This window comes from Lynx canadensis, chromosome F2 (assembly GCF_007474595.2).
Source record: "Lynx canadensis isolate LIC74 chromosome F2, mLynCan4.pri.v2, whole genome shotgun sequence".
In the NCBI taxonomy this organism is placed as follows: domain Eukaryota; kingdom Metazoa; phylum Chordata; class Mammalia; order Carnivora; family Felidae; genus Lynx; species Lynx canadensis.
In genome coordinates, this window is record NC_044320.2 from 47,705,088 (window position 1) to 47,730,093 (window position 25,006).

General features: G+C 36.6%; 1 protein-coding gene across 1 annotated transcript in view; it reads left to right on the forward strand.

The window, feature by feature from the left end:
- Positions 1-25,006, forward strand: part of MMP16 (matrix metallopeptidase 16) — a 285,679-nt gene that overhangs the window by 233,634 nt on the left and 27,039 nt on the right. The window contains exon 7 of the mRNA XM_030304358.1: positions 14,611-14,749. Within this exon, the coding sequence (XP_030160218.1) occupies positions 14,611-14,749 (139 nt within the window). The remainder of the gene's footprint in view (positions 1-14,610; positions 14,750-25,006) is intronic.

A 25,006-nucleotide genomic window follows, 5' to 3' on the forward strand; every position in this document is an offset into this window, starting at 1 on the left:
CTTGCCTGGAAGCCTTCTAGGATCTGGGATATTGCAGTGAACATCACAAAATCCTTCTCCTGCAACAAGCTTTATTTGAATAGAGGAGGATACAATCAAAATCAAATAAATATACGTAAGTATAGAAGCAATCAGTAAATTCAGTGGTGAAAATGAAACAGAGCGATATGATAGATGTTAGGCATTGGGGCAGGTGGGAAGGGGATACTGTAGTTTGAAGGATCTTCTGAAGAGGTGACATTTTCATTCAGGCTTAAACAGCAAGAGTGACTAGTGATGCAAAGATATGAGGAAATAACATTTCAGTTAGACCTGCTTCTAAATAACATTAAGGCTTTATGGCTGAAAGTTGTAGTCATGGCACCTCTACTTAGGATACCACAATTCGCATTTCAGCTGACTCTACCAGCAAAGCTGTAGAAAGATTCCAAGTTCCTGATCAATAGTCATAGTGTTTCTGCTAAAGATTGGCTCTAGAAACACTGGGGCCTTAGGATTGTCTCATTCAACATTTTTGTATAGTTTTGGACCACTACTGCATTTAAGAATTTATTTTATTGGCAATACCAAAGCCTTGAAACAAATCAGTATGTGGGGGGGAAAAATTACAATGTTCATCAAGGACTGAAGCAGCACTGTTCAATAAAACTTGTTACAATGATGAAAATGCTTTATGTAGATATGGGGTCCAGAACAGTAGCCGCTAGTTACATGTTGCTATTAGGCACTTCAAATGTAACTAGTGCAAGTGAGGAACTGATTTTTAAATTATACTTAATTTAATTTAAATGTAAATAGTAACATGCGGCTAATGGCTACCATATTGACAAAGCAGGTCTAGAGAATTAATCTTCAATAATTTATCAGTGTTTCGGACCATACAAATTAATTAATTCCTTAAAATTCTGAAGCCACATCTTTGGGAGTATAAGAGGTAAAAATGAAGCATTCATATCTTAATTTATACTTTATTGGTTAAAAGCATGTCACAAACACAACATGTTTATAATGAATTTAGTCATTTTGCTGCCACCACACTTCCCATTTGTTTTTCCTTTGGCACAGGCTGAAATATAGTTTACTCGCTTTGACTTTGGAGGTAATGGTGCAATACTCTACATAGGGAAGAACTGAACCAGAACAATGTACAAAAGGCTATTAAATTGAAAAGCATTAGTCTCTGTTCCTCTGATGTGTTTTGTGTTCACGGTCATAATTTCCGCTATTTCTGACTAGTAAGAAAAAAGTAGCGATGGAATCTGATTGAGGAAGAAAAAATCTGAAAAGATCTTTGGAATAAAAAGTAGGTATTACTGTTGTTAAACCCCCTCCAAAGGAAGAAAGAAAGGAAGGAAGGAAGGAAGAAAAAGAAAAAGAAATCATGAACAAGAATGAATGAATGAAAGCATAAAAATATTGCAAAGCAATAATCTATATTATTTTTTGGTCATTAGCAGCAGAAAATATCTCATTTTTATCATACTAATGAATATTTTATGTAATTATGATTATTACTAATCTTAAAAAATAATGCTATAGAAATCAGCTATGAAAGTAAAAGTAATAATGTCCAAAAAAAAAAGAAAGCAATAATGTTTACTGCCCCAAAGTGAAGTTACTGTAGGCGATAATGCATTTTGTAAGGTTAATAGAAAAGAAGAAAGACTTTCTCATTTCCAAGATTTTCCAGAAACATTATGTTTTTTCTTCTAGCTTGGCAGACTGAACTCAAATATACATGCTTGAGGATGGCATTTGGTAGTCATATTAGTTTTATATAAACTAGATCATATGAGACTTATTCAAACCGCTAAGGCTAGTAATAATTAAAATATTACCCAAAGCCATCTTTTTTTTTTCTAGTTGTCAACTTTGGCTTTGGAATTGAATGAAGCAATGCATATTTTGTAAAGTTCTATAAAAATATATCTTGTGAACACATTTTTAGTTATAACAGGAATATGCAAGTAATTTTTGTTATCAAATAATGGATAATTTCTACTAATGAGTTTGAGGACTAAAAGATACATGAGCTGGACCATATATCACCAACTCACTCACTTTATGCAGAAGATAGCTCGCTAACTCAGTTCTCCTTTCAGAAAATAATGCTCTAAATATTGCCTGATACAAAATCTAAGGCACAAATGTCTAACATTTAGAAACACTGTATCAATAACAATGGCTTTATATTGTTTTTATTTAATTTTGGATAGAGTATAAGATTTAACTAAAATGATTCTTTTCTTTAACATCATTCACTTAAATATTAAACCCTTTTAGTTCTATTAAAATGGTGTTTTCTTCACAAAATAATCAATAACCAAATTTTCAGGAATAAATATGTAGCAGAAAGTGAGATTCATCTATATTCATTATGTCTGTAAAACTAATTACAATTGCAAATTCTTTTTGAACCACACAATAAAATTCAAGAAAAGTTGAAAAGCTCTGAAACGTTGCATAAAAGATAAATAGGAATTTATTTTGGTCTTCATATATAAGCAAAAGACAGAAAAAAAATTAATTTGCTCAACTAAATAATCAGGTTGCTCACCTAAACAGGTTTGCTCCTTACTTCCATGTCAATTTGAATCCTCATGAAGAAATACAGGCAGGATTACGTACTCTTAATTATCCTGGAACTTTCATCAATATCCCCCAACAGACAAATTTTAAATGGGCATAGCATAAATGTGCACTTGAAACACAGGCTATATTGAGCAGGGAGGGATTTTTTCACATAAGTATTTTACATAAACCCATCTTCTCTTTTTTGACACTTGTATTTTTATCAGTCTTTAACACCTAATTTATTTATTTATTATCTGCAATATCGTTTTGTTCACTTGATAATCCTCACTCAGGAATGTGTGTTTCCTTATTTACCAATTACTGTTTTATCTAACTCAAGTTCCTTCTTTTCTCCAGACACTGCCAAGGTGCTTCCCTCCTGACATCCTAATAATGCTTTCTTTTCTAACCCTCCCCAGCTATAGCACAATCTCTGTGACGCTTCTAATTCTACATTTCTTTTCACTTCATTTCCTCCTTATTTTAGTCCATCATTTCTATGTCTGTCTTCCTATATATTCTATTTTATTGATTTGGCATTGGATGCCCCATCAAGCTGCTGTTTTCATATTGCATTCTGTGCAGTTGATTCTAGAATTACCACTCTTAGTTACCATCCCACCCCTCCTAGAGCACCCACCCACCCTCATGTGCCACTTAGACTTCTGGTGTTCAAACCTCATTTCCTCTTCTCCCCAGAAGATATGTCCTCTCTTGCCCATCATCACCATTAACCTGATGGGACATAGACTATTTTGTACTCTCCTTTGGTATGATGTGTGCTAACTTCCTTTTCCATACTACCCCTAAAGTTTTCCTGTGAAAGCCCAGTCAACACATCCTTCTTCACTTCTTCACTGTCAGAAGCTTCTGAAATTTCTCTCAATTTACAAATCTTCCAGCCAAGTGAGAGACATTTTATCTCTTTCATGCAAAAATATTACCATGTTAAACTTCTTTATTTTGTCAAAACATCAAATCTTATATACTATATTTAATCTTCTGTCATGAGACTCCTTATTACTTAGAATAATTTTCAAAAATTATTTGGCTTCATAGTAGTTATTCAAGGCCCCATTATTTGGCTGAGTGATTTGGAAAGTTATTTACTTATTTTTATTTGGGAGAATTTTCTCCTTTTTTCCCCCCTCAACAGTAAGCAAATAGTGCTTATTCATATTTGTTTCACTTGATAGAAATGAACCAGTAGCATAGTGCTTTCCATTTGTTAATGATTGTGATAATCTGACTTCCCACGGACTGCCTGAGAACTCCATCACTATTTTATGGCACATCAGGTTGTTTGTTGAGGATTTCCTTTGAGTTTAAGGAAGGGCTGTTACCTTTTGACCTTCATTTTCAAGTAAATAAACCACAGCAAAACATTGGCAACAGAAGGAATGTTTTCAGGAGTATATTAGCATAAAGTAATTAGGCAATGGTAATGAGGATCAGTCTCTCCTGTTATGGCAACAAGTGCTCCTGAACCCTGAAACAAAGTCACTTAGGAATCTTTCAGGGTTTTTTGCTCTGTAATTTCTTGGGAGTTCTCTGCCCAATCTACCCTTATCTCTTAGGAGCAAACCTCTAATTCAACATAGGCCTTAAACACCTAATTTGTTGACAACTAACTTTGTGTCCCTTTGAAAGGAGAAAGACGTTTCCCTCTGGCACATTCTCTCCCGGGCATCAGCTGCCTTTCCTTGCCCCCCACCCCCACCCCCCTACACGCCCCAAGCCTCTGCACTTGCTCAGAGCTTTTTAGTGGAGTCTGTTGATGACTCTTTGCTTCTGCCCAGTGCATTATTTTTATTGCTGATTGTCCGCACTACCCACATTCTTTGAGCTCAGTGAGTTTCCTTTTGTGTTTGAAGAAGAAGCCAAAAATAATAATACTCCACAGCACTAGCTCAACCCTCTGATTATACCTATGTGATATCATGAACCGTCTCTTTCCTACCCTCCATGGCATGACCATGTCCTGGCATACTGACCACCCCTGCTCTACAAAATGCAATGAGAATAAACAGAAAGGTTACCTAAAGGGCAGGAATAGTCCTTGGAGAATAGAGGCTTTGTCTTAAGTAAATATCCCCCAAGGTAGTAAAGCTTGCTTGAATTAAGTCTAAAAAGAGAGAGACAGAGAGAGAAAGCAAAGAATGATAATGATACTCATGGGAAGGAGAGTAACACCTAGAAACAAACTGGCAGGTGGATAATTTCCATGCAATAGTCTAAGTATGCTGGTAGATGTGCGATGCTTAGAGGGGTAGTAAAGAGGGCCTGAGAAAGCCTTTCCGTGGGGATGCTTAAACTAAATATTGACCAACCAGTCCCCCTGCATCCAGACTGAGGAAAAGACTTGCTGATAAGTCTCTGTCTTCCACTGCCTGGTTTTCTCTATCTTTGAACACGTATTCAGCACCCCATGCTGGCTCCTGTTCCGGGGCTGAGGAATACAATGTTTGAATAAGATAGATGAGGTGCATACTCTGATGAGAGACAGGTGAGCAAACAAATAAAGATGATTTCAGAGAACAATAGGTATTGTGAAGCAAATCAAACATGATGAGTTGAGAGAAAAAAAAATTGAGGAAAGACCACTTTAGATTGGGTAGTTAAAAACTGAATTGAATACACCGCCCTATGTACCTTGAGTAAAAATAGCCATATACTTGATTCAGCAGGAACATAGTTTTTATTGCAAATGAAACATCTTTCTTCAGGTCAAAACTAAAGTGATGGTAATTCTTGATAGGTGTGCTAATGACACAGCTGTTTTCCGGCTCATTATATTCACTAAGTGGTAGTTTCTGTTTCATAGAGGCAGCAGTAACAGCATTTCACAGTCTTTTGAAATTAGTTGTTTGCCTCTGCTCCCCTCTAGGTTGAATGTACATTCTTAAAGAGTTCATATTTTTGGAAGCTAAAGCTGCTAGTGCAGTGGGAGGAATGAAACCTTTTCTATTTTTCAACACTTAATTATATGATATGTGAACTGAAATTTAGATCTCTCCGCCAATATTCATGATCCTTAGATCCCAAAGGAGGTGTGTGTTGGGGGAAGGGGGGTTGGGGAGCAAGGAAGCAAAAGGTCCTAGCACTGTGCGGTGCAATTACATATGGAATTTGAGGCTCCTTACCTTAAATGCAGTGTAGTGATGAAACATTTTTTAGTACACTGTTCTTCTCTGCATCATAACCATCGCAAAGTGATTTCTGGACAAGAGTAAATGCAAGAAGAAACAAGTACAAAGGTGTAAGGACCTAAAAAGAAAGCAGGGTCAACATACACACACACATCTTTCTCTCTCACCTCGGAGCTTTCTGTTCTAGGACCAAACCACATTTGTGGCACACGAACGTTTCTTTGCCATTCATTATTCACATATATAAATGGATTAAAAGCTGTAAATATTTATGCTACTATATGTTCTATTATGGATGAATAATTATGAATTTTTAAGTTTTAAAAATTAGTATTCTTTATGTCAGGACTTAAGAAATACTAATTAACAAAAGAGTGACCCATAGCTGACATATCATGTAACCTTTGGGTGTCTAGATTTTTCAGTATGAATTAATCTAAAAACAAAGGATTTTTTTTTTACCATTTGGAGACTATAAAAGGTGTTGTCTACATTTAGGACAAGTAGTAAACAAAATATTCTGCAAATGCCATATCTCCTTTCCTTTGAAACACAAATATATTTTATTTATAAAATAATTTACATTCCTAAATCCAGATGCTAATTCTCACAGATTCCTCTTTGAAAATAGTCCAAGACATTAAGGAATATTCCAGAATTGTGAATTTTGAAATGAGAAGAGTCACCTGTTAATATGTTACTTCCTTCCCCTATCATAGTGAGTGTGTATTTTGAACATTTTTAAAATGCAGACACTATCCAAAGTGATTTGACCCATAGAGGTGGAAGAATTTTCCTTTTTTCCCTGTAGGTTCTTTGGTTCGTCTGATAATTAAATTGACATAAGACAGATTAACAGGAGGAAAAAAAATTAATTCTATATGTATAGAGCTCCATGAAAATAAGAGACCTCTTCAAAGGGGACGAGGGACATTCACAGGACATAAGAAAAGCAGATATTTGGTAATTAGATGTTTGCCCTGCCATATGTGTTGGTTGTTCAGATAAAAAGTTATCTCTGGTAATATCTCTCCTTTTGCACCAGGCCCCCTATCTAAATTCTTTTAGGTAGTTAAGAGAGAGGTGAATTTTTGTCTTGAATCTGCTGGGTCTTGATTGCCTTCAGCTGAAAATATCCGCATGCCGAAGTGGCACGTTTGGGGATAGCATATTCTGCCCCTCTTCAGACATGTCAAGATGTGCTGCTGCGTTATTTCTCCCAGAATCACATCTGGTTCATCTTTGCCTGATGAGCCCTGAAAATTGTGCTTGCAAAATCATTGCAGAAATTCATGCCTGCCTTGGCGAAAAAGTGCATTTTAGTGGTTGCTTTGAACAGGTTTTCTCCTAAGGTTTATAGACCAAAATCCGGTTTGTGTCAGCTCTTGTGATAAGATAATGAAAACTTCTCAGAATGGCATTGTCTTTGCCAGATACATCTATTAAGCATCCCTTAGATTTTTTTTCCTCCAATTTTCTTTCCCAATGTTGAAAAAGAAATATAGCTAATTAAATGTAAATGGCCTTGTTCTCTCTCTTTAAATACTACAATACCTTTTACAATTCTCAGTACAGGCAGTAAATTTGAATACAATAGTTTAGTGCGAAACCAAATTAATGACTTTATAATATATTTTTATGGTTTTATAAGGTGAGATTTTTACATTTCTAGTTCACATATGTTACTGTTGAATGGAGCATGAATTGCAATTAAATGGCACGGAACATAGTTTCGTTTCCTTTTTAAAGCATAAACGTGTTGGTGGCAGTATTATTTATAGTAGCAAATTTAAATGGCTAGAATGGAGCCTTACTAATCTTACCTTTGCTAGCCAGAATGCTATTTAGCCATCACAAATACTTATGAAGATAATATAATAATATTTTATCATACGGGAATTGCCTATGTATTTTCAGGTTTTTTAAATGAGTGTATATTCTAAACTTTTTGTTATGAAAAATTTCAAAAACAGAAAAGTTGGAAGAATGAATACATGCACACTCAACATCTAAATTTAACAACTGTTAGTGTTTGCCTGTATCTTCTGTGTGTATGTGAGCCATGCAACATGACTGCCTAAGATTTTGGTTAAACCTTTGAAGGAAAGTTGTTGATATCATCAAACTTCATCTTTAACTATAGGATCTAAGTTTTGGTGGCTCAATCAGTTGAGTGTCTGACATCGGCTCAGGTCAAGATCTCACAGTTCATGAGTCCAAGTCTTTCATCAGGCTCTCTGCTGTCAGTGGGGAGCCCGCTCTGGATCCTCTCTCTCTCTCTCTCTCTCTCCCTCCCTCTCTCCTTCTTTCTTTCTCAAAAATAAATAAACATTTTAAAAAATATACAGGATCTAAGGATTACCCATGCATTGCATTTGGTTGTCAGGTCTATTTAGATATTTAACTGATCATTCTTCCCAGGCTTTTCCCATGATTTTTTTTTTTTTTCTTGCTGAGACCAGGCCAGTTTTCCTGTAAACATGCCACATTCTGGAATGTGCTTGATTGCTTCCTTTAAATGTCATTTAACTTATTCCTTTATTCCTATAAACTGGAAGAAGTTAGGTGTAAAAGCTCAGTTACATTCTATTTTAAACATGTTTGACTTCTATCTGTGTGTGCTTCATAAACGATTCTGTGCCTTTCAATGCCTGGCTACTCTATTATGTATCAGATTAGGGGGCACATAATATCAAAGTTGCCTTCTGACTGAAACAAATCTTGATCTCTTGGCTAAGGTGGCAACTACCATATTTCCGTATTGTAATGATACACTTTCAATGCTAAAATAAACACAAATACACACATGTACACAGGAGTGCATGTAAAATTTTAATAATATTGGTGGATTGTGTCAATCTCCAGTTTCTTAGCTTTGATATTATGTAAGAGTTATCATTGGGGAAGGTTAGGCAAGAGTATAAGAAATCTGTTATTTGTTATAGCTGTCATGTGAATCTACAGTTACTTCAATATAATAAGCTTTTTTAAAAAAACAGCAGCTAAGTTATGGGCTGATTTTTAGTAATATACATTGCTAACAGTGAATAAATTAACCTAATAATTGGCATTTATCATTATCAATTTTTATTCCAGTAGATTCAGTAATTATGTATGAGCTTGGTCAAGCATGTGGCATTATTAAACATGTTTAAATACTAAATTTTATAAGAAATTGTGATCATTTGCTTTCACTGTGTGCTTTTGAAGTGTATCTAAGGCAGTGGGTCAGTTGAATGGGGCACCTGTACCAAAGCATACTTTTCCTTTGTGTAACTCCAGCACGGCCATCAATTATCTTTTTCTCAAATTTCCATTTCATTTCTCTTGCCCCTTCAAACAAGCGGTGGCTTAGGATGGTAAACATTTGGATGTCTGTCTAAGGCTCAGAACTCATTGCTGGCTCCTTCTTGCCCAGATTCCATAATTTCCTATGCACTACTCCCTCCCAACCTCCAGTCCTGTGAGACCACTTGGTAAGTCTGGCTAGCAAGGGTGGGTCCAGGGTTGAGAGCACTCACCTGGTGTCTCAGACATCTCATTCTGCCGTGAGAAGCAGTAGAAGGAAATACAGGCCTACCAACAGAGCAGAAGCCACCATCTCTTCCTCTCCCCTTTAAACATTCATATAAATTGCCCTTTCCCTTATTATTGCCATGACTTTGTCTCTCATTCACTATTACTACATGTCTGATTTTTTTTCGTAGGTACCAGGTTCATTTTGGACATCAGATTTCCCAGACACTCTCTAGGCCACTCAGAAACAGTACACGATTGCTTGTAAACAAATCTCTATGTGTAGACAAACATGTTTCTCTATTCCCCCCTCCCCATAGCTGGTGAGTTTCCATGGTAAGAATATCATTTTAATAAATAGTCTGATACTCCTATTAAGAAGTTAGCTTGGTTTGAACAATCTCAGATATATGTTAGTCATCCTATGGTGGTTTGATGAAAAAATAGAGGAATTTGTTCTTTAAGCATGTGTGTAGGTCTCCTACAATATGCCAGACATAGCTCCCAAAGCTGATCATTCAGTGTTAAGGAAACATACTGCCCCTACTTGGGCATATAGCACAGTGGAGCAGGGGGAAGACTGTACCACTTTAAAATTGATAATACAGCAACAGATTGTGTAAGTGCTGTGAAGTGAAATTACAGACTACTATGAAACAGTATAACAGGGTCACCTGATTTCAGTCAGCGGGCAGGTAAGACCTTTTTGTGCAAAGGAAATTTCAGCTGAAAATGAATAGATGATTCACACTTCATCGGATGAAGTGTGTGAGGAAGGGAAAGAACATTCAAAGTGGAGAAAACTGCATAGGAGAAGTCTTAAGGAAGAAAAGAGCTTTACTCTATCAGAAACTGAAACAATGCCGATGTCACTAAAACATCATGAGCACAAAAGGGACCTGCAGTGGTTGTGCATGGGCTGGAGGCAGGGACCCAGTCTGAATTCCATTTTGGATGCAGGAGGAGACAGACCGGGAGCTTTGAGTTGGTATCGCAGTCATCTCGTTGAAATACAGTGGCAGCTCGGAGTAGGATGGTGACAGCGAAGATGGCAAGGAATCAAGAGGTTTCAGATGCTATTTCAGAGGTGGGGAAGGCTGGAGGAAGCCCACAGTGGCAGGCGAGGGCTGAGGAACCAATGATGCCTTCTGTAATGTTCAGTTTAGACACGCGAGGCATTCATAGATTTACATCAAGTTGTTGGCTAAATAACGAATCTATGTATCAGAAGAGAGGTAAAAGTAGATCAGGTCTACTAATTGGTTTCTAAAAAGTCTGAAAATAGCACCCTCTTCAGACAGCAGGAGGATCCTTTTTCTCCATAGTTGTCAGCAAACAATATGCCTGTATTAAGACAGAGTTTTAGGGGCGCCTGGGTGGCTCAGTTGGTTAAGCGTCTGACTCTTGATTTTGGCTCAGGTCATGATCTCATGGTTCATTAGATCGAGCCCCACATCAGGTTCTGTGCTGAGAGCATGGAGCTTGCTTGGGATTCTCTCTCTGCCCCTCCCTGGTTTGTATGCTTTCTCGCTCTCTCTCTCTCTCTCAAAATAAATAAACATTTAAAAAAAACAAAGAGATATGGGGCTCCTGGGTGGCTCAGTCAGGTAAGCATTGGACTTCGGCTCAGGTCATGTCTGGGGAGGTGGGTTTGAGCCCCACATCAGGTTCTATGCTGAGGGCTCAGAGTCTGGAGCCTGCTTTCGATTCTGTGTCTCCCTCTCTCTCTGCCCCTCCCCCATTCACGTTCTCTCTCCCTCTCTCTCTCTCTCTCTCTCTCTCTCTCTCTCTCTCCTCTGTGTGTGTGTGTCCAAAATAAACATTAAAAAAAAAAACAGAATTTTAAAGGGAATTAAAAAAAAAAAAAAGCAAACCCAGTTCCTCATGTGTGTTATTGCTTCGTGGTATATAGCCTGCAGTACTCTGTGTATTTGTTATCTATGTGAACAAGGTGGTCTGCCTGGATCCCAGTCTATACGGAACAAAAAAATCTGTGTAAACTTGTAGCTAACGTGTAATATTGGTGTTTAACTAGGAATTCCTCCTTGGTAATGTTTAAGTGCTTTTTTTTTTTCTATAAGTTGACATTGCACATGTGCTAGTTTTGATTATTTTTAGGGTATACTTCCACTCCTTCCACCCCCTTTTATAAGGGCTGTAGCCAAAAAAAGTCCAGTGGCAAGATAGAAACAACAGATTTAGAGCTCGGTGATTCTTCTTTCTTTCCCCTTACACCAAAGACCAAAACAAAACGTACATTGTTTGGAAGGGTGAAACATTTTGTTTCTCTCCTGCATGGTTCAAAGACCTTTGCATATCATACCTTTCTAAAAATAATGGACTATATACTAAACATCTGCCTATTCAAGTAGAACATTTGTATTCTTGTGACATCTGCATAGCTTTTGACTTCTAAAAGGATAACTTACCTTTACTTGGTCCTTTCCTCCATAAACGCGTTTTCTTTCGAGAAATAGTAAGCTTCTGCCATGTGCAAGGCATTTTTGTGGAAACGGGAAACCACAAATGAACAAAGACAGATATCTTTGCCATCATGGAGTTTATATTCTAGTGGAGAGAGAATGAACAGCAAATACAACATGCATTGTGCTAAAACAGTGATCGACATGGTGCAGGAAAATAAAGGAGGGGAGTGAAATCACATGTGGGTGGGTGGAGTGTGAGAATTCAGTTTTAGGTAGTGTGGTGAGAGGAGGTTTCACTTAGAAGGGAAATTTGCATAGAGACTTAAATACCATTTTAAATATCCTCTTTCTACAAAATCGTTCGCAAGCCCCGTTTCTGAAATGGCAACCTAGAGTGACTGTGACATGTTTACATCCTCTGTGACAGAATGCTTGGCAAATTACTTGTACCATTGCTTTCTACCACTCTGAGAAGACATGGATAAGTGGAATAGAAGCACAACGTGAATATCTGCAATTTATATAACTCTCTGCCAAGGCTGCTGTCAATGAGAAGTTGTTCTGAACTCACCTATGATTCCATATTACCTTCAGAATGTTTGCAAATGGACTATGCCTATCTTGAGGCAGAATTTACATTTTTTTCCCCATAGTAGTGGCAAGTTGAGGCTACGTTCCTGTCTTCACACAGCAGCGTACGTCTGTCCCAAAGAGCCATGGCCGTGTCTCAGTACTGGGGAGATAGAACAACGTGAAGTGCTTGTCTGAGAAAAATTGGAATACAGTTCAGGCTTTTTCCCTGATGTTTTTCTGTCCTTCAGCTCAGAGAGCTTTCCATTTCATTGTTCCATAAATAACCATGGCCAGTTATTTCTTTATCTGAATCCAATAGGTATTTAGCCATTTTTATTTATTATTTTAGGATAGATAGATAGATAGATAGATAGAATTTAAGAATAATTTATATGGAGATGGACATAGTTTTAACACCCAGTTAAAAGCTCTTGTTGTAGTTAGATGAAAATGCTGGCTTTCTTTTAAATTATGAGAATACCTTCTGCTCACATACTATTAGCAGTAAGCCCTGGACCTTCATGCCCACATATATGTCCTTGAATCAATCTTTTCATGGGCTAACTTTGTATTTTAAAGTCTGTTTAATCAAGATATGTATTAATTCCAGCTACCTGGCGCCAAAAAAAAATATTAAGAAGAGGTTAAAAATATAAGAGGTTAATCTCTTGTATTAACCTCTTAAATATAAGAGGTTAATCTCTTTCCTGTTGGCAGGAAAGAGATGGGTGGCTAAAGCTATAATATGGCTGAAGTCTGAAGAAGAAACAAAGAGCAGGAACTAAAATTGTAAACAAAATTGTAAAGGAAAATAAGATAACTAGTTTCAATACAATTTTAACAATAATAAAAACCAATCTGCCAGGTCCTCAGAAAGTTCTTTATATTTAAAACAGTAACTATACTATGAGTCAATTATTAGTTTGTAATAACCCAATGACTAGTGTCTTGATCAGGATGACCATTGTTAAGAGACAAAGCAGGAATAGGATATGAACTTAGAGATGTTAATTAAACTAGTTCCTTCTTTATAAATCACAGCATCCGTAGAGAAGACAGCCCAGGATAGCTAGAATGAAGTACAATTACCCAAAGATCCTAAGAAAATTTTTATATTTGGATTCATTTAGATGGGATGGGAAAACGTTCATTTTTATCATACCACCTGAAATCCAAGAATCCTCAGTTGATTGTGTGTGTTGTGTGTGTGTGTGTGTGTGTGTGTGTGTGTGTGTGTGTGAGAATGACCATATGAATAACTGACAAATCCTAGAAAATCTAGTCAGGCTAAACAATTATTAGCCAAAAGATTGGGAAATCCCTAAAATAAATCACTTATTAATATCTAAGTAAGGGAAGGAGAGCAGAGAAGACTTGAGTTGGAAGTATTTTTGTAAAACATACTTATCTAAGTAGTATAAATATATAACTTCCAATTGAAATGTCTGTAAATACAAATTTTGAAATAAAGTAAAATAACATAATTTAGAATATCCTTAGTTTTTCCAATATTAAAGCACTTTGAATAGTCTTATTCTGAAATTTTCAATACAAAATATTTTAATGTAATCAAATACAGCATTTTTGAAAAATTTTTTGCCATTAGTAAGAATTTATGGCAAAACATATTGTGTGCAAGCTAATGATTAATTCAACAACATTTATAAATACTTGCTATGGGGTAAGTCACGTATTTTCACTAGAGATAAGAGTAGACACTTTTTATATAAAATGACCAATGCTATGATTGAGTGAAGTCAGGATATTGTGAGAGTATATAGGAGAGGCAGTTCACCCAGATGAGAATAACTGTGATGATTTTTTTAAAGATAACTTTGTTCATTTAGGGTCACCATATAATTTATCATCCAAACCAGAACATATTTGAAGGTGAAAGAGGACTCTACTTATAATTACATGGGGGAATGTGTATAATGTAGGCATATCAAGAAGGATGGCCTCTTTATTCCATCTCCAGCATTTTAGGTGTGAGATCTTGTGTATGTCTATAAATGCATACATATCCATATGCTGCTCTCTTATTCAGGAAAACTGACTTAATTCACAAATCTGGCAGGGACTTGTCTGTGCTACTTCTGGTTTTCCATCTAAAAGACCCTGGAGACAATGTAAAATGCTACAGTTAAATATTCTTCTGTTATCTTTTAGTCACACTGTGTGGATTAGAGATTTGGTGGTTAACTCCAAAAATAACTGTGATCACTGTAAGCAAGTTAATTAGATGCTTCTTTGCTTTGATGTGAGACAGTGAAAATGACACTAGTTTAGTTTTGGAAATGTTACACCATTGCACAGCGAAATGCCATGGAGGCCTGCATGTTTGTTGAGAGATGCTTTTGCTTGCTTTACAGGACCAGTGGTTTTGGCGAGTGAGAAACAACAGAGTGATGGATGGGTACCCCATGCAAATTACTTACTTCTGGCGGGGCTTGCCTCCTAGTATCGATGCAGTTTATGAAAACAGTGATGGGAATTTTGTCTTCTTTAAAGGTAAGGAATGTTTCCCATGTTTTGCTTTGCTGTGTTTTGGTCATTTTGTGCAGGGCCCTATAGCACGCATAGAAACGGATAAGTAAAACCTGTTGAATGAGGTTAGGTATCTTATTCATATTCTGAAATGAACTGTATATATTGACTAGAAATATAAATGAAGTAAAATCAATGATCATGTTTAACTCTCTAATTTGTTTTCTTCTAAGGCATTCTCAAATATAAGTAAAATTTAGAAAGCATTGTGTGATTTCTTAAAATTTTTAGATTTGGCTTAAAAGCACCACAAGAAGTAAATTATGGGGGCTCCTGGGTGGCTCAGTTGGTTAAGAGTCCAACTTCAGCTCAGGTCATGATCTCGTGGTTTGTGAGTTCGAGCCCCAAGTCCAGCTCCGTGCTGACAGCTCAGAGCCTGGAGCTTGCTTCGTATTCTGTGTCTCCCTCTCTGTCTGCTCCTCCTCTGCTCATTCTCTCTCTCTCTCTCTCTCTCTCTCTCTCTCTCTCTCAAAAAATAAAAAAATAAATAAACATTAAAAAAAGGTAAATTATGAATGAATCAATTGATTAATTACTAAAAAGCCCTTTTTTTCCATTAACTAAAGAGTTTTGTGGTTTTTTTCTTTTTTTAGAGTATTTGGAATTGCTTGTTGTTTTTATAAAATGAAGTCTATTTTACTTCTTATTTTCATATACAGTATAATCTCTTTAGCTTTACTTGATTTAATAAGTGTGTTAAATAGTTTCCAGTAAACTAACAAATTGCTCATAAAGGCTAAGAAAACCCATGAGTAGGAAAATAAAATTCACCCAATTAATTTCACCCAATAAAATGTATTGCTTGTTATTTATCTAAGTGACAAATTTTAATTGCACAAATACTAACTGCCTCCCATACAAAAGTGAGATTACCTGGTAAAGTGAACTTAGTCAAGTGCCTGGTATTCTATCCTCAAAACTTTCTAGCATCCAAAACAATAAATCATAAGTGTGTGGGGGAAACACAGGGAAAGAGATTGAGTTGGAGGATTGACAGAATTGTGAGAAAATATTTGATAGAACTACTCTACAACCCAGCAATTGCACTACTAGGTAATGACCCAAAGGTTGCAAAAATACTGATTCAAAGGGGCACGTGCACCCCTAAGTTTATATAACAGCACTATCAATAATAGCCAAATAATGGAGAGAGCCCAAATGTCCATTGACTGATGAATACATAAAGAAGATATGGTATATCTATACAATGGAAAATTACTCAGCCATAAAAATAATGAAATCTTGCCATTTGCAATGACATGGATGGAGCTAGAGTGTATTATGCTAAACAAAATAAATCAAAGAAAGACAAATGCCATATGACTTCACTCATGTATTTAATGAATTTAAGAAACCAAACAGATGAACGTAGGGGAAAGAAAAAAAAGAGGGAGGCAAACCATAAGAGACTCTTAATGATACAGAACAAACAGGGTTGCTGGAGGAGAGGTGGGTGGAGGATGGGCTGGATGGGTGATGGGCATTAAGGAGGGCATTTGTTGGGATGCTCACTGGGTGTTATGTAAGTGATGAATCACTAAATTCTACTCCTGAAACCAATATTACACTAAATGTTAACTAACTGGAGTTTAAATAAAATTTTGAAACAAACTAAAAAGATATTTGAGCTGAAACTGAGAACTAGGGTGCAGAACATATCGATTGATTGCTGACTGATTGACTGATTGATTGATTGATTGAGTATATTAGCAAGAGCTTAAAGGACTGAAAAGAAGCTTAAACAGGGATGGAGGTAGAAGGGAAGAAAAGGGGATCTTAACACCCCCCCCCCCAAGAAAAGTAATTATTCCCGGGATCAAACTAGGTGAATTTGTAGTAATGATGAGAATAATGAAAACCTAGGGTATAAGAAACACTTGTAATATTTTAAGGGAGATCCAAACTATCCATATAAAATGAAAGTTAATACCTGGAATTTATTTTCTCTTTACAGTTCGTTCCTGGAGAAAAGCGGGGTAGAATACATTAGTTATAAGTACATGAGGATTCTGCAGGCACACTGCCAATTTTTAACACTTACTAGCCGTATGAACTGGGCAAGTCTCTCTGTCTCAGTTTCTCTATCCGAAAAATGCAGTTAGCATTACTCCCCATCTCAGAATTAGTTTGAGGACTGAATTAATTACTACACGTGAGGCACTTGGCACACATAAGCGTTCGATAAATGTCAGCCATTACTCTTACTAGCATGATATTGGTAATCTTACTGCCCTCCTGCTATCCACAATAAGCATGTAAATGAAGTGGACGTGCAGGTACATTGCACCACTGTGGACAAAGAAAAGACAGCGGCAAAAGGTTCTGAATCTTCGGGGCATGATATTTTGAAAGGAAATTCCCTTCCCCTACACTTTTCTTTGGTCCTATGAGCAATAACAACAGAAAGAAAGGAGGAATAAGCCCGAGGTAGCTTTCAGCTTGAAGGCTGTCCCCAGAGGCCCTGTCTCACCACAGAATCATTAGTGCTCTCTGACAAAACTGCCTGAGCAGAACCGGGCCTAGTCATAAATCAGTGTTCTGACAGCTCTTTACTGCCTTAGGGCCTTCTCACCTTTATTCACTTTGCTTCTCCTCACCCATTCACTTGTGGAATGGGCACCTCCTTTTCAGTTTTTCAACAGCCAACAGAAAAGGCACCTCCTCAGAATGTCCTTCTGTCCACCCTCTTTAAAGTCACGCCTTCCAGCTTGCACACAGTGTATGGAAAAAGTTGAAGTCACCTCTAGCATTCAAATGTAAATTACCTGAGAGATTTATCATATTTCCTTGCACATTACTGTATTTTCAGTTCTTAGAACAGTGCTGGTGCATAGTAGGCGCTCTACGAACACTTGAATGAAAACAGTATAGGTGAATATGATGTGACTCAGTATGGTGTTTCTGATGTCACGACACTAGCAATAGGAATAACTTTGCTTCGTGTCACAAATTTATTCAACTCCTGGCATGTTGTGTTTGCCAGTGATCTCTTCTGGTATATTGCCGGTTATCAAGAAATGTCTGATCTTAGAACTCTTGTCGGTCCACAGACCTTGTTGTGGTGCTTCCTTCCTCTAGTGTTCTCTCCACAGTACTTTCAGGGAAACCTTCTCCACACCCAGCCATGAATCTGCAGCTCCCCTGTTCCAATCATCACTGCTTTCCCAGAGGGAGCCAGAAGCTCTGGGTAATGGCGGTAAGACCACCCCCTTCCCTAGTATCCACCTCCCCGCTGGCAGGAGAGCTAAGGCCCCAGAATTCTGGACTTCAGTTAATACACCACCCCCCTTTGCTACCCTCACCACAATAATCACAATCAAAGTGACCATTCCAGCTTGCCACCATCTCTTTATATCTTTGATCACCTCAAAAAGTCCGACTTTTCTGAGGGATCAAATCATTCCTCATCCCAAAACCATCCTCCTCGTTTTGCTCAGTGGGCCACGAAGCAGTCTACAGCTCATCCCTAGCAATCCAATCTCCCTCCCTGCTCTAATTCTCTACATACCATCTAGAAACTATACATTTCACTGATTTATTGCTCATGGTATCCTTCCCGCTAGAGTATCAGCTCCATAAGGGCAAGTTCTTCTCTCCCCAACTCTTTTTTTCTTTTTTCTTTTTTCTTTTTTACTGTTGTATTCCCTGTATCTTCAATCAGGGATTGACAGACTTTTTCAATAATGACCAAATAGCGAATATTTTAGGCTTTGCTGCCCATGCCATCCCTATTACATATCCTTTCTTTTAACCTTTAAAAATGTAAAAAAAAAACAAAAACTCTTCCTAGAGCATGGGCTGTACAAAGGCAGGCATTGGTCATAGTTCGCTGACCTCTGTTTTAAACAATACCTGGGATATAGTAAACAGTAAACAAAGATTTATAGAACGAATAAAGAACAAAGTTCAAATCCCAATCTCTGTCCGTATTCACAGCCCAAACTTTAGGCAAAATTATATGTATGCATATTTGTCATATGCAGTGAGAGTTGTCAGTACCTAAGTTATAAAATCATGCAAACAACAGCAACTTATTCTCTAAAAACGTGATTAACTTGATATTCTTAACAGAACCTTTGCTCTTTGGTATGTTAAAGTATAGTGTATCAAAATATATCGACGTGTCTCTGCTTCCAGCTGAGATGGAACAATAGGGATCAGATTTACCCTCCTACGTAAACTCACCAACAATTGGACAAAGCATTTAAAACAATGATTTTCATGACACTGGACAGCAAGAAACAAAGGGTAGTGAACCTGAGAGTCAGGAAATAAAGAGAAGTGATCCCGGATCCCAGTTTCCTGTTCGGGGAAAGTTTCCAGGCCATAGAACAAGTTGGGGTGGGGGGGGTGTCCAGGTGGTGTTCAGAAGACTGTCTAGTTGAGGGTAACAGAGCAGAGAGTCAAAGCATAACACGGTGGTTACAGTGCCCAGAACAAAGCAATGCCAAGGAGAGATGTGTACAGAGTGAGGATGCACACATCAGCAGAGGAACTCCCTAAAATATGGGAGAAGGAACTGGTCAGCATATGTATGTCGGGAAACTACTGAGGTGTAGAGTAAGAATCACTTCATAGGATGAAATAGAAGAGTTCCTGACTCTTACACAGAGCCACCCCTCCATGGGCATCGGATAGAGTACTGAAAAAGGTCTTCTCTCAGAAGTGGGTAATGATTATCATAGAAGGAACATGTTCCACTCCTACCTAACAAATCTTGAAAGACCTGAAGCAATCAAATTGTTTCCAAGTAACATTCCTAGAGCAAAGATAAAGCATATTTATAAGGATACAAAAATATTCACCCTATGAGGTAAAACTCACAGCATCTAACCTCTCCCATAAGACTGGGAACAGACAAGGATGTCACACTTGTCCATTTTATTCAGTTTTATACTGGAGATTTTATGTAGTGTAAAAAAAGGCAAGAGAGGAGCACCTGGGTGGATCAGTCGATTGAGTGTCTGACTCATGATTTTGGCTCAGGTCATGATCTCATAGTTTGTGGCATTGAGCCCCGCGTTGGCTTCTGTGCTGATATCACAAAACCTGCTTGGGAGTCTCTCTCTCCCTCTCTGTCTGCCTCTCCCTCCCTCTCTCTCTCTCTCTCAAAATAAATAAACATTTTTTTAAAAGGCAAGAGAGGGGAACCTGAGTGGCTCAGTTGGTTAAGCATTGAGTTCAGCTCAGGCCATGATCTCATGGTCCATGAGTTTGAGCCCTGCGTCAGATTCTGTGGTGACAGCTTGGAGCCTGGAGCCTACTTCAATTCTGTGTCTCCCTCTCTCTCTCTGCACCCCTACCCCTCTTGCACTCTGTTTCTTTCTCAAAAATAAATATTTCAAAAAGTTTTAAAAACAAATATAATAAATAAAACTATATTCATGGACAACATGACTGTCTATTTTGAAAATCAGATGCAATCAACCAATTATCTATAATGAACAAGTGAATTTAATAAGTATACAGGATATAAGATCATTATACAAAAAGTAATTGTATTTCTATACAGGAACTGTGAGGGGTCTGAGTTTTTTATCCTATTTGTAAGCTACCATGTTGGCCTGCCTGACTTTCATGGATATTGGTAGAAACACAAGATTCCTGAGTCAGAGAAAAAGACAGAGACAAAAGTGTAGCCAGAGTATAGCCTTTGTATGACTCGCCTAAACCCCTGATTCTCAAAGGCTGATATGAAGAGGGCCAGGTGACACCTGTACATGTAATCAGTTACATTGTAGGAAAGGAACCACAAGCTTAGAGAACCTAAATATTTCATAATGAGCAGTAAGCCTGCTTAAATTTTATCCCAAAGGGAAACATTTTCTATATTATACTGGACAATAAACAAATCTTTCCTTTGCTGTGGAGGAGGCACACTCTATAACCCAAGATTGTTTTTGTTATACAAATATATTTGTAAATATAGTCTAGAACAAAGGCAGTCATTGCCTCTGCTCACCAGACATGCTGAAAATCAAGTGACCTATGGAGAATTATCTCCCATCACATAGAAGCAAACAGTCATGAATTAAAAATTTAAGAGAAAAAAATTACAATAGCATCAAAAAGTATCGAAGACTTAGGGATCAATCCAAAAGATACATGAATAATCTCTACACTGAAAACTATAAATTTTTGCTAAATGAAGTAAAGACGAATAAATGGAAAAATATGTCTTATTGATGTGGAAGACTCAGTATTATTATAACTCTCACCAAATTTATCTGAACATTAAGTGCAGTCCCAATCAAAATCCCAGGAAGGCTTTTTGTAGAAATTATCATGCAGATTCTAAAATTCATGTGCAAATACAAAGGACCTAGTATAGACAAAACCACTTCTAGAACACTAATTAAACACTGAAAGTCTTATTTTAGACCTATAGTAATCAGTGTGGCATTGTCATAAACAATTAAAAGAAATCTGTGTAATAGAATTGAGTCCAGAAACAGACTAAGAACAGATAGACAAGTAATTCTGACAGAGGTACAAAGGAAATTCAGTGGAGAAAAGATAATCTTTTCAACAAATGGTGCTGAAAACATAGGATATCCATATGCAAAAAAATAAACTCTAATCCAAACTTTGCACCATATACAGAAATTATCTAAAAACGATTATCTAACATCTCTAAATGTAGAATCATAACTATAAAACAACTAGAAAAAAATAAGAGACAAATATATGTGACTTTGGTTTAGACAAAATTTCTTATGTTTGATGCCAAAATCACAATCCATAAAAGAAAACCTAATGAATTGGATTTCATCAAAATTAAAAATCTCTGCTCTTCAGGGCACCTGGGGTGGCTCAGTTGGTTAAGCATCAGACTCCTGATTTTGGCTCAGGTCATGATCTTGCAGTTCATGGGTTCAAGCTCTGCATCAGGCTCTGCACTGACAGCATGGAACCTGCTTGGGGTTCTCTGTCTCCCCTGTCTCCCTCTCTCTCTGCCCCTCTTTCAGTCATGAGCTCTCTCACTCTCTTTCTCAAAAGTAAACATTAAAAAAAATTCTGCTCTTCAAAGATACTTTGAAGAGAATAAAAGACATGACAAAGACTAGATTTATGCAAACCATATATATGAAGGATTTGTATCCAGAATATATAAAGATCTCTCAAAACTGTAAAAGAAAATAAGCAACTCAATAAAAGTGAGTGAAGGATTTCAGCAGAAACTTCACCAGGGATGGTATATGGATGGCAAATGGCCACATAAAAAGATGCTTAACAGTATCAGTCATTAGGAAGATGTAAGTTAAAACCACAATGAGATACTACTGCATACTTGTTAGAATGGCCAAAGTTAAAAAGACTGATCATGCCAAGTGTTGATAATTCCTTTAAAACATAAATATATAGCTACTGTATGAACCAGCCATTGCGCTCTTAGGTATTTTCTCAAGACAAATGAGAACATATGTCCAAAGATATCTACCCAAATATTCAAAACATAAGTATTTGTAATCACCTCAAATTAGAAATAATTCAAATATCCTCAACTGATGAATGGATGATGAAACTGATATGTCAATATGATGAAATACTACTTAGCAATACAAAAGGATGAATTACTAACTTACCTTACAACATGGATGAAGCTCAAAATAATTACGCTTAGTAAAATAATTCAGACAAAAAATAGTACTCATATTAAACTCTAGAAAATGCAAATTGATCTATAGTGACAGAAAGTTGCTGAGGACAGGTGAGAATTGAGCAGAAGGGAATACAGAGGAGCATGAGAAATTTTAGGGTGATCAGTATATTCACTATATTGGTTGTATTGATATTTTGACATATACATACATATGTGAAAACTTAACAAATTATGTACTGAAATAGGTGCTATTTATTGAATGTCAGTGGTACCACAGTACAGCTTTACTAAAAAACAGCTTTACTAAGCACATCAGTTTATGTTGGAATAGTTCAACTATTTCATAAATTTAAGTATTCTGGTGACTCTGGGTAGTAAAATTTTATTCCTTCAATGTTCCACAGTGTGTTAATTATAATCATCCAAATTAATACTATTCTGGTTTCAGTCCCTTACTTGAGCCCAGTGGTGATTAAGCAGAGTGTTCCCTTTATGAGCAGGGATGCCTCCTTCTCAGCAACCTCTCTTCTTGGTTACATTTCTAGTGTCATTGAGAATAGTAGATTGAGAAATTAACTAAGTCTTAATATAGACTCGTTCCACTTACTGAAGATATATTTAAAACATTATATAATTTCAATTTAATCTTAGAATTTGCTGCTTATAATGATTAGAATGTATTTTCTAGTAAGTATTTTTATTGGAATGGCTATAAAATAGATTGATACCCACATTTGAAATAATTTCATCACTGTTATTTTATTTTGCTTTTCTATATTATTTTTTCTCTGTGTTATAATTTCCCTCTTCTTATTTTTATTTTTTAGTTATGTTTTACTGTGTTGTCACATATTTTTCCTTTAAGGGCCCTCAAATTTGTGTGTAATTAAACAGGTATAAGTAAGTAGGTAAATAGTTTAAGGGATTTTTTCATTCTACCTCACATATGCATGGATGTGTTATTGTTTTTAAAAAGGACATAATGTCTCCCTTTACTAATCAAGGTACTCAGTGTAGCTGCTTGTATTAGAATGTGAGGCCAATGTACAAACCCCTCAATTTCAGCTGGTCAGCTATCTTATCATCATTCAGGTAAACTGAATATAATAGAGTAACATGTTATGAGTACAATCAAGCCATGTTTATATTCTCAATTACTAGTCATATTCAGGCCGAATGGTTATGGGATAATAATATCAAAAATCTATGTTGAAAATGGAGTTGGTGTAATTCTCTCAACTGAAAATAATTTTTAAAATGAAGTCTCCGGTGTTGTCAAAATCAGTAACAGTCAAAATCAAGTAGTTGAAAAGTCTCAAAATTCATATTGTTGCTATCACTTAGTAATTTTAAGCAGTACTTATTTGACAGCTTCATTTCAAGAGGCAAAAATCGCTTACAGAATTGGAAGTGAATTATCTAGGGTGTAAAAGAGCAGGATAATAAAGTTTGGGAATATGCAGTCATTCAAAACACGTGCATTAAAAAAGAAGAGGTGTCTAACATGTGGCACTGGAAGATGGCAAAGAAAATGGCCGTTTAAGAAATTATTTATGTAATTTACGTTGTTACTTTATTTCAAATACTCCTGTAAACCAGCAATTTCTCAATGGTACTTGCAAATCCTCAGTCTTGAAAGGTTTAGGGAGTGCTAATGAAATTCATTTGAGGTAGAAATACACCTTTTCTTGCATAGTGCAATGAATAACTAAAAGATCTTTTACTATAAATAGATGATTACAATGATTATTTCCTTATGGGAGGTAATGGGAAATTTATGCCTAAAGAGCTACACCAGAATAAGAAATTTACATTCAGTGGCCCTTGATACACATAAAAATAGATTCATAGCATGTGAATTGTGCTATTTTCTTGAATTCTAAATATTCAAAGAATTTTAATATTAATGTTTATGTTATATATTGACATGAAGTCATCATCTAAACCAAGGGACTAAACATATAATATTTGAAAACTCCTTTGATAATATACCTCTGCTTATTTATAACAATCCAAAAGTCTATGGTGTGTTTTTATTATTGCTGTGTTTGTTCCTATTTTAAACTACAATATTTTCCCATCAGTGAAACCTGTGTCTAATTTTTTTCTCATTATCCAAAATTTTAATCGTATCCTTCTATTTACCATGTCAGTTTGAGTTCCCTGGGAAGCAAACAGTGAGATAAAGTTCGAGGAAAGAAATAAACCTCTGAAGGCAAAGAGGGAAAAGGCAAGACTGGCCTAGAAAGCCTTGGACTGTGCTGTGGATGTGACAGAGTCTTGGAGAACCAAATGGGGAGCTCCATAGCAAAGACTGTCCGTTAGAAGAGTCTCAAGTAGGGCAGAAATGGCCAGGATCTAGGATGTGCCATGTTCCATCACTGGCTGGAAGCTGCTGAAGAAGAGCATCATGGCTTTGGCCCCGCCAAAGCCACTTAGCTGACTTCTTGGCCCAATTATCAGATCCAAAGGCCTTCATACGATAGACCAGCTCACTTTCTTTCTTTTTCTTTCTTTCTTTCTTTCTTTCTTTTTCTTTCTTTCTTTCTTTCTTTCCCTTTCTTTTTCTTTCTTTCTCTTTTTCTTTCCATCTTTCTTCATTCTTTCCATCTTTCTTT